Source organism: Hoplias malabaricus, chromosome 15 (genome assembly GCF_029633855.1).
Source record: "Hoplias malabaricus isolate fHopMal1 chromosome 15, fHopMal1.hap1, whole genome shotgun sequence".
NCBI lineage: Eukaryota > Metazoa > Chordata > Actinopteri > Characiformes > Erythrinidae > Hoplias > Hoplias malabaricus.
Genome location: NC_089814.1, coordinates 6,307,279 through 6,317,741, shown reverse-complemented (window position 1 = coordinate 6,317,741; position 10,463 = coordinate 6,307,279). Strand labels below are relative to the sequence as shown.

General features: G+C 38.0%; 1 protein-coding gene across 1 annotated transcript in view; it reads right to left on the bottom strand.

Annotated features, from left to right (window-relative positions):
- Nucleotides 1-4,893: 4,893 nt before the first annotated feature.
- The window catches only part of lman1 (lectin, mannose-binding, 1), a 28,731-nt gene continuing 23,161 nt past the window's right edge, over nt 4,894-10,463 (bottom strand). The window contains exons 12-14 of the mRNA XM_066645812.1: nt 6,572-6,728; nt 6,030-6,151; nt 4,894-5,504 (exon numbers count right to left, since the gene is read on the bottom strand). Coding sequence (XP_066501909.1) covers nt 5,468-5,504; nt 6,030-6,151; nt 6,572-6,728 — 316 coding nt within the window. The 3' untranslated portion in view covers nt 4,894-5,467. The remainder of the gene's footprint in view (nt 5,505-6,029; nt 6,152-6,571; nt 6,729-10,463) is intronic.

The following is a 10,463-nucleotide window of genomic DNA, read 5'->3' as shown; positions in this document are numbered from 1 at the left end:
AACACAGTTGCCTGAAACAGTGTTGTTCAGCAATATCTATCTGCATGACAATTTTATCTGTAGAAACTGTCTATTAATATGTAGCTAAAACACAGACAGCCAATTAATAGATGTACATTTTTCCATGTTTATAAGCAAAACTTTATCTTGTTAACTAATTTCAATACACCATATAACAGTGATATCTATAAATACAAGCTACAAATACGTAGCATAGCTTAAAAGGGTAGTAGCAGCTCTCTTGCGCTCTCAATAATTTATTTTTTGTAGAATTTTGTAGATTTTTACAATTAATACATTTCTTATTCATTTTTTATTAATTAAAAGAGATTTCTTAATAATGTGAAAATGCACACTAGCTTTTATTCACAGGCAGCAGAGCAACAAGCAAATGAGCATTTCCAATGGAACAACAAGCAAAAAGCAATATGGCTGCCAGGAAACAAGTGGCAAATTGGTCCTATAGACCCGCTCCAGTGTGATTCAAGTGTTTGACCTTTTTAAAAACCTTTAACCACAGGTATATATCTAAAAAGGCATATACCTAAAAAAATCAATCTGCTGTACCAACATCTATATGAATTTTGAGATAAACACTGAAGTCATATGAATAACTGAAGTGATTTAACTAAATAAAACAGTTCTAAGGCACTCTGTTACATTTCAATTATAATAATCATATATATCCAAAGCTTTTGATACAGAAAACCAGAATGTAGTATTACAGAAACTGCATAACTATGCATTCAAAAAACAGAATTAAATCGTAGCATATTTATAATATAATATAAATATAATATAATATTTCTGATGTCACTTACTTTATAGAAAGAAGTGTCATCTGGTGTGTCAACTCTGATCTAAAAATGTAAAGCTCCTCAAGGGTCAATACTGGGATCCTTACTGTTTTAAATATATGTGAATGAGCTTTATCTGTCTGCTAAGCTGCTAAGAGATTGTCTTTATTTTGTTTTCCGAAGACACCAGCATTTTTTACATGATAAAGACTTCTACAGACTAATTTCAACAATTAACATTGAATTAGTTAATATCAGTGTCTGGTTTATATCTAATAAAGTATCTGTTAATTTTAGGAAAAGCTCTTTTAACACAAAAGGAATTGATATCATACCATCAGTATACATGACTGAATAGAAACTGGAAATGTAGAACATAGAATATGGAAATGTCGTATTACAGTTCTTGAATTTCCCCTGGGGATCAATAAAGTATGTATGTATGTATGTATGTATGTATTTATCTATCTATCTATCTATCTATCTATCTATCTATCATAACTACCTAAAATCCGCTTCCTGTCACAACCCTCTGGTTTTTTGCTGCTCTAACCAATAATTCCACAACCACCAAACTATGTATTACTTCACTGTATATAAAACACAAAGCATAGATATAGTTGGGGAAAATGCTTAATACAATTCCTTTGCATAGCTTTACATTCTACAAACCTATACTTACCATATTTTTCCTATGGGGCTAAATAAATAAACATGTGTGCCATTGTTTAAATGCTAGAAGAGGTATCATGAAATAAGCAGTCAACCTTCCAGCTGAGAACTTCTACACTGAGACTTCAATGTCTGAAGGACAGTCTTAAAGAGGAGATGAAGATAGCCACACTGTTTCTGGAGAGGTGGAGAGTTGAGGGCATAGTTCATATTCATACACACCCTCACACTAAATAAATGGCCAACGTGTGGAGTTAGGGGATTTTTTATTTATCTCTTTGTCTCGAAAATAACTTCTTAATATGTCATTTTGCTGAACAGAAGTGAGATTTTAGGGGTTTATTTGATGACTTTAATTACAGCGCCCAACCAATAAGTCTGACCCATTTATATGTAACCTATAATTATACCAGACACACCTTTAAAAACAAATACTTACATATGTAGCTTGCATAATGTGAATATATTTACAAAGGTTTCAGTTACTTGTCAGCTACACTAGTCTCATGGCTCCAGTACAAATGTAAAGAAGCAAACTTGGAATAAACAGGAAAAAATGTAAATATGACTTTATGAACTATAACCTTAATGGAGAGGGACGTTGTGTGGACATCAGCGGGGGAAGAGTGTGACAGATGTGCCGGGCTTTTCTGTGTCATCACTGTATAATCCCCTAGAATGAGAGAGGGAGAGAGAGAGAGAGAGAGAGAGAGAATGGTTGGGGGGTAGGGTGAGGATTGAGAGAGAACAAGTGAGAGTCCGTGTGTGTGTGTGCTGATAGAGATTATAAGCAGAGATCCACCAGAACAGCATAGTTCTCTAATAATCTCCAAATGGGTGGCAGCAGGGAGCACATGAATTCAAGTGGAACTGATGAAGATTGAATAGTCATGTGAATAACAATTAGCAGCACCTTCTTGTCCAGAAATGTCCTATGAGACATAGTCAGCTATGGTCTAACGGTCATTTGTACCCTAACATTTTTCACTAAACAGTATTTTAAAAGCAAACGTAAATGTAGCAAAATGTTCAATTTGTGATGTCACTAATAATAACTGATTAATATAAAAAAACAGATTAAAAAACAATTTGGCTGTTTACCTCACCATGAACAGATTCTTAAATCTCAGACATCAGGCAGCATTTTCATTAACAGTCCACATCATAGATTCCTGCATTTGATCTCGCAAAACATATGACATTTTTATAAAGCCTTGCATTACAAATCCAAAGTTATCAAGCAATATACAAGCATTGTGTTGTGTAACAATAACACTTTCAAACCAACATTCAAGAGCAGGGAAATCCTTTGCTATCCAGGCCTTGATGACTGCTTGGAGACCCAGTAAACATTTAGCCGTTGATTCAACGTTGAAATAACGTAATGACTGCCGTCCAATCAATGTTCTCTTAAGGTTGAAAATGAAAGTTGAAAAGACGTCCAAACACAGACATTGAAAAGACGACTATTAGACGTATTTTGGACGTCCATTGACGTTATTAATTGGTCCCGAAATAAATTACTTGTATAAAACGCATTTTGGACGTCCACTGACGTTATCGATTGGTCACCACTTAACTAACTTATTAAGATGGATTTTGGACGTCCATTGACGTTTACAATATGTCCTTGACGGACAGACTACTTTTAGACCTATTTTGAACGTCCAGGGACGGTCCTTGTTTACTGGGGAAGTACTAGCCTTTATGCTAGCAGGTTTTTGGAAGCTATTGGAGAGTGCTGCTTTTGTCATATGCAAGGAACACACAACAACTTCAGAAAAATACATATATGATTTTGCTCTGAATTGTTGATCATGTGTTGCATTGCTTCCCAGCATCTGGTGGCCCCTAGAGACATTCCAGAGAAGCAACTTCTCAGAGTTATGGTTCTTATCAACACTTGTGAACAATACTAACTCTGAAAGTTTCTCTAGAACAGAACATATCACAACAAACATGCACTTAAATCTTAGTCTACGTTCACAATGTACATAAATGTGTGGAATTCATCTTTGATAAAAGTTTGAAAATAACTACAGCACACTTTATTTTAAAAATAAGTTATTAAATTTTTTATGGTGCTCATACTTTTCTACATGTGAGCTACCACCGCTGTACGTTGAACTGATGTAAAACTGGCAAAATTCCCCACACTATCTGGCCAAGTTTATCAGATGTGGTGTATTACATTAATATTAGTACAACACAGTTTAAGGACCTGGTTTTGCAGCCTGAAAGACTTCTAATGTTAATACAATATTTACTTTGGTGTGATGTCATTTCAGTAGAATGAGTGTTAACTTGCTTTAATATGTAACGTACCATATAAGATCCTTAGCATAAGGGCATTTTCCTGTGTTTAACAAGAGTCATTTGTAGCCAAGACAATGAAAACAACTCAGGTTTTACGGTGATCATTTCTAAAGTGTCCCAGTTGGAGGATTTCCTGCTGTTGTTTTAACAATTAAGACAATCCCTTACAAACTGCTAATGAGGTGGGTGAAATTAAGGCAGTGAAAGTGTTCTGAGCTCTAATCCTTAGAGGAAGGAGGAACACTTCACCCAGAGGTGCCAACAACACTAACAATGAATCCACACTAGTGGGAGTAAGCTAGCATGATCCGTGTTTACACAGTGCTAATCAGTTCCTGTTTGTCTTTATTTATCTTTAGAAAAGGCAGTGTGTTTTGGGTGAAGTGCCAAAGGTGTCCCGCATCATTAACACAGGACACATCACCCACCCACACAGTGGCCACCCCCTAACACACACAAATATGACTGACAATCTTCCTCTGTAACTGCAGAGAAGTATTGAGCTCAGCACGCTAGTAGGAGAGCATTAACTGCCATTTGTCAGAAAATTGTAGCAAATAGCCCAGCTCAGAAATAGCCCTCAGCACTTTATTTACCGTCACTATTTTAAAATCTCCTACCTCAGAATAGATCTGGGTCATGGTTGATCTATTAATGTCCAAATCCCATTTCTTTAATAATAATACTTTATGGTGTTAATGCTAATTAGCCCGAGCAGGCCTTTATACCTTTCAAGCCAACACACTGGAGTTGGCATTACGTCTTCATAAAGAGACATCGATTTTCTAATAATAATAAATTGGACATAGTGTACTATTCTTTATTTGATCCCCAAGAATTTTTCTCCCAGTTGTTAGCCTTCACGGCCCGTCAATGAGCCTTCCCTGATTACACTCGATGCCACCAGGCTCTGAAGGAAACCCATTTTAAATTTATATTGTTGCTTTAAAATCAATAAGTAGTTAGAATTTTTTATACTATTCTAAGCTGATACAACTGTTATTACGAGAGACATTTGACATGGACACGTTCGACAGCAAAGCTCATAAAATGAAGAAAAAACCATTGAGACACAAATGTAGGTTTGTGTTCTGTTTATGTAAATTGTTTGAGAAAAAAATATATATTTTCCAACTTTCAAAAAATTCTAAACATATTCGTGAGACCTGGGCCTTGGCTTTTTTTTTTTTTTTTTTTTTTCCTTCTTTTTGGTAGATTTGACAGTTAGGCTACAAAAACTGGAATACATTATTTTTCTCCCCGAAGCTAAGGACGATCTCTCTTCAGTACAGCAACATGTTCAGGGGACAGTGGTTGAGTTCCTGCAGCAAAATCATGTAGAAACACAGTGATGTACAAATCCGGAACATAATTCCAACAATACTTTCTGAACACTAATATATGAATATATTACATTATATCTGGGCTTCTTCAACCTAAACATTTTCATGACGGTCATGTGGAAAATCTCAGTCAGTCACTCACGCACTGTACAATTCAGATCAAATAAAAAAATTAATTAAAATGGAAAAAAAAAGAACCAAAGGAAAAAAAAAAACCAAAAACACTCAAACAAAATACTTTTTCAAGTATAATAACTTACAGGTCCTTAAACAATACAACACAAACAAAAACTATCCCTCATTTACACTGTGCTGTCATAACCACTCAAGGCATTTTCATCAAAAGAATTTCTTCGCTGCTGCTTCCTGTTGGCTTCTGCAGAGAGAAAGAAAGAGTAAGAGAATGAAAATGATAATAAATGATATCTGAAATCCCTCCTTGAAAAGTCCTAATTCCAGCGATATACAATACAGTTGTTTTCCATCTCTTTACCCTCAGCTTACACTGGTTTGACATAGTTAGAAAAGAGATATTGCTTTTAGCTTGTTTTATTTCAGAGACACATTTTATTTTTAATACCGGCCAGAGACAAAATGTTTAAAAAGACCAAACAGTAAAAATTAAAAAAATGTGCATGACTTTACAATGATGTACATTTTGACTTATAAACACCTCTGTTAAATTCTATACAATTAAAAAGGTTCATCTGAGTAAATCAGTGCTAAATCCCATTATTATTTTATTTTTATTATTTAAATATTACATTTAAATGCACTTTCAGCCTAATTTTTTTATTTTACGTAATAAACGCTAGCTGTTATTTCAGCAATATTTTAAAAAACTAACTTTACATTTGTTTTTTTTTTAAATCAACAGTGAAGAAAAGCAGTGGTCACTCACTTGTACATGATATAGCCGAAAAACAGCAGCGTCTGAACGACCACAAAGATCACAAAGTGCGAGGTGGTGAGACAGGCTGGTGCTGGGGGCGGTTCTGGACACTTTAACTTCTCAGCTGGACCCTGAACATCACACAGAATTAACAATCAATCAATCTTTATTTCATAACAATAAAAAACACAAATCAGCAGTTCCCACAACTTCCAACTTGATTGCTCATTAAAGAAAGATCAAAATGTACTCACGTGGTATTTAACGAGGCCATATTTTCTGAACTTTTTATTCCACATTTAATAAAACATTCTCATTTTCTATAAATCAGGTGCAATTTTTTTTACTCTTTGTACAACTTAAGAGGAAAAAAAATATCATACAAAGAAAACTGGAAAGATATCCAGATTTTGGCAACAATTAAAATAAAAATCGTAGAGAAAAATAAAATGTAAAAAATATTTCTAAAACTGAAAGTATATTGTATAAATATGTAAAACCATCTTGGAATTAGAATTACTGGCGTAAAGTCGATATTTCTCATTCCTCACCGTGCTTTTCTGGATGATGTGCTCGATGTTCCTCTTGACGACATGGAGATGTTCTTTAATGTCATTGAAGTGCTGGACTGTTTCGTATGAACCCAAACCTCCGGCATTGCCCTGTGAACCCACAGCCAGCTGCTTTACTGAGGCTGAGAATGTGTTTCTGTAAAAAACAAGAACAGAGACATGGGCACCATATTATTACACTCAGATCAGCAGCGTATTATTCATTCATTCATTGACACAATTTAAGCGAATGCTGTCAACTGTTCTGTCATTTTAACTATGATAATTTAATTCTTTATTCCCACACGGTATGCCCTCAATATATTCATTTCTTCAAAATAAATCAGTCAAACATCACTCATAACTCCATTGATTCTACTGATAAATTAGTCTGAAACCAAAGTGATTCGTTTGAAGTTGCCAGACTCTACAGAATTCAACACAGACCCAAGTTAGATTCATTCTGACTGAACTCTCCTTTTAGCAGAACCAGAGATCTGCTGCGTGACCAGTCCCCTACCTTCTGTGCTCCTAGTGGTGGTAGAACGTTACTGCAGATTAACACCGTGTCCCTGATTACACCGTCAAATGACCACAGCAAACTTCTTGCAACATCAAATTCCTAATCTTCATATTACACTGAATTGTCCCCATCTAATCTCTAAATCCTTCTCCTCTTAATGCTCCCAAAAGGCCATATATCCCTCATTTTCAGAGGGAAATAAAATTACCCTGCAACCAAAAGAAGCAACGATGGCTAAATTAATCCTTCTAAAGCCATGTTCCCCCTCTTAAACATATTTCACATGATTAAGACATACCCATTCAGACTAAGAACAAGGGCCTTCTGAAAGCTTCTGAGGTTCTTATCTACAGAATGGGTACTGTACATTTCGTCATCGTACTCTGCAGCCACAAGTTTGTTGATATTTGTTCACGCGACGGTGCTCTGAAAATCAAGTTTGTCCTTCTGTATTGCAGTAACAGCTTCTAGTCTTCGGGGAAGGCTTCACTCGAAGCTGAAGTGTAGCGAGGACCTGACGGCATCGTGTAGCAGAAATATTAGCGAAGTCTGGTAACAGCGCTGGACGACTAGCTCTAGATCACAAACACCACTCCAGTGCATCGGCTCCAGATCGTCCCACGTTTAATTCAGGCGATATTATGAAGTAAAGTAGTTTCAAATGAATTGAGTAAATTGTTTTGAAATATCACTTCCTGCCCTCCATCTGCAATTCATCTTTAATCCCAGAGACTGTTCTCTGCATAATGTGAAAACCCTTACAGTGTCAGTGCGTATGTGAAAGTACAAAGTGATTATTGTTTGTAATCTTGTGTAAAATCGACTAAAATTCAACATTTACCTTGCTGCATTATTAAAATCTACTCAAGATGTTGCAAAACAGGCCTCAGGAGTGCACTTTAAAAAGAGCACAAATGAATAAATACATAAGTAAATAAATTAATAAGGAGGCGCTTAACCGTTTAATCATGAACATATCTTCAAATTAAGATCATGTCTTGTGATTAAATTACACTTTTCCTCTGTCAGGGGGTCATGAAAATCCTTGTCCCGGCGAGTCGTCTTAAGGAGGCTGAGGCGATTAGTGAAATATTAAAAAGGAAAAATGAAAGCGAACATTAAGTCGTGAATTAAGTCCGGCTCCTTGGGGAAACACAGAGACAAGAAAGTAATCAGAACCAGAGCATGTACATCTCTGTGTACGATGGATATATTTAAAAACCCTCGTCTAATCCTGCGAGGATGAACAGTGTTAAGATGCTTCCTTTTCTTCCCAAAACGCCGAGTGGAGGTTCGCCAGGAACCCAAACAAAATCAAATCTGTTTCTCAAGGGGGGAACAAAAATCATTAGACGTAAAGCTCCCCTGAGTGACAAAGTGAGCGTTTATTAAAGCCTTCATCTAATCTTTACTGCAATCTACTGCAAACGACCTATATATTGGGGCGAAAGCCTTTTTGTCCTGGCAAGCAATTTCAGAGGACTAACAGGGTCAATAAATTAATTCACCCTTCAGAGAGAAGGTTAAGGCTTCTTCTGTAATCTACAGGATGATTCAGATCAGCGGAGGGTTTTGTCCGTTTGAGGACAGCACACTGTGGAGCACTGGATTAACTCCAATGAGCAAAACTACGACGCTAAGTGTTAATCACTTCTGGATGATACAGTCAGGTGCTTTACAAAGGAAGTTAAAGTAGCCCAAACTAGTTTGAAGGACTTGTCATGGTCCATTCACCTTGCAATTCTGACACGGTTAATAGCAACTAAACACTTTAAATTCATGGCAAAATATGAAATACAAATACAAACTCTTTTGACACACATTCAATAGAACTTGATCAGATAAAATGATTTTTGGACACCACTGGTCATATAACAGGTCTGTCCAGTCATAGTTCTATCAGTACGTTTGTAATTGCACATTTTCCAGAGACCCTTCCCCAGGGCTTCAACTTGCTATGGAAACAATTTAAACAACCTCCTGTGCACAAACCAAAACCAGACTGCTGTCTCCTGTTTGGCTAATCACAAAGTGTAATAAAGAACAATTTCACCTGAAGCATGTTTAAGTATTATTCAGCCTGCGTTCTAGTAATGTGGCTCTATTTTCTGTGTCGAGCTTTTCCCAAGACGACATTTTCTCGGTCCCTGTTAGGAAACCATTTTACTGAATTTGATGTCTGTAACTAAATGCATTTTTTTGTATACATCAACGTCAATTATTAGGAAATAACATTTTAAATGAATCTAGGTAGCGTCGCAGTCACACAGCTCCAGGGCCCTGAGTTCAATTCCCGCTCCGGGTGACTGTCTGTGAGGAGTGTGGTGTGTTCTCTCTGTGTCTGCGTGGGTTTCCTCCGGGTGACTGTCTGTGAGGAGTGTGGTGTGTTCTCTCTGTGTCTGCGTGGGTTTCCTCCAGGTGACTGTCTGTGAGGAGTGTGGTGTGTTCTCCCTGTGTTCGCGTGGGTTTCCTCCTGGTGACTGGCTGTGAGGAGTGTGGTGTGTTCTCCGTGTCTGCATGGGTTTCCTCCGGGTGACTGTCTGTGAGGAGTGTGGTGTGTTCTCTCTGTGTCTGCGTGGGTTTCCTCCGGGTGACTGTCTGTGAGGAGTGTGGTGTGTTCTCTCTGTGTCTGCGTGGGTTTCCTCCGGGTGACTGTCTGTGAGGAGTGTGGTGTGTTCTCTCTGTGTCTGCGTGGGTTTCCTCCGGGTGACTGTCTGTGAGGAGTGTGGTGTGTTCTCTCTGTGTCTGCGTGGGTTTCCTCCGGGTGACTGTCTGTGAGGAGTGTGGTGTGTTCTCTCTGTGTCTGCGTGGGTTTCCTCCAGGTGACTGTCTATGAGGAGTGTGGTGTGTTCTCTCTGTGTCTGTGTGGGTTTCCTCCGGGTGCTCCGGTTTCCTCCCACAATCCAAAAACACACGTTGGTAGGTGGATTGGTGACTCAAAAGTGTCCATAGGTGTGAGTGTGTGTCACCCTGTGAAGGACTAGTGGTGTGTTCTCTCTGTGTCTGCGTGGGTTTCCTCCGGGTGACTGTCTGTGAGGAGTGTGGTGTGTTCTCCCTGTGCCTGCGTGGGTTTCCTCCGGGTGCTCCGGTTTCCTCCCACAATCCAAAAACACACGTTGGTAGGTGGATTGGTGACTCAAAAGTGTCTGTAGGTGTGTGTGAGTGAATGTGTGAGTGTGTGTCGCCCTGTGAAGGACTAGTTGTGTGTTCTCCCTGTGTCTGAGTGGGTTTCCTCCGGGTGACTGTCTGTGAGGAGTGTGGTGTGTTCTCCCTGTGTCTGTGTGGGTTTCCTCCGGGTGACTGTCTGTGAGGAGTGTGGTGTGTTCTCTCTGTGTCTGCGTGGGTTTCGCTTACAGACAATGAATGAAT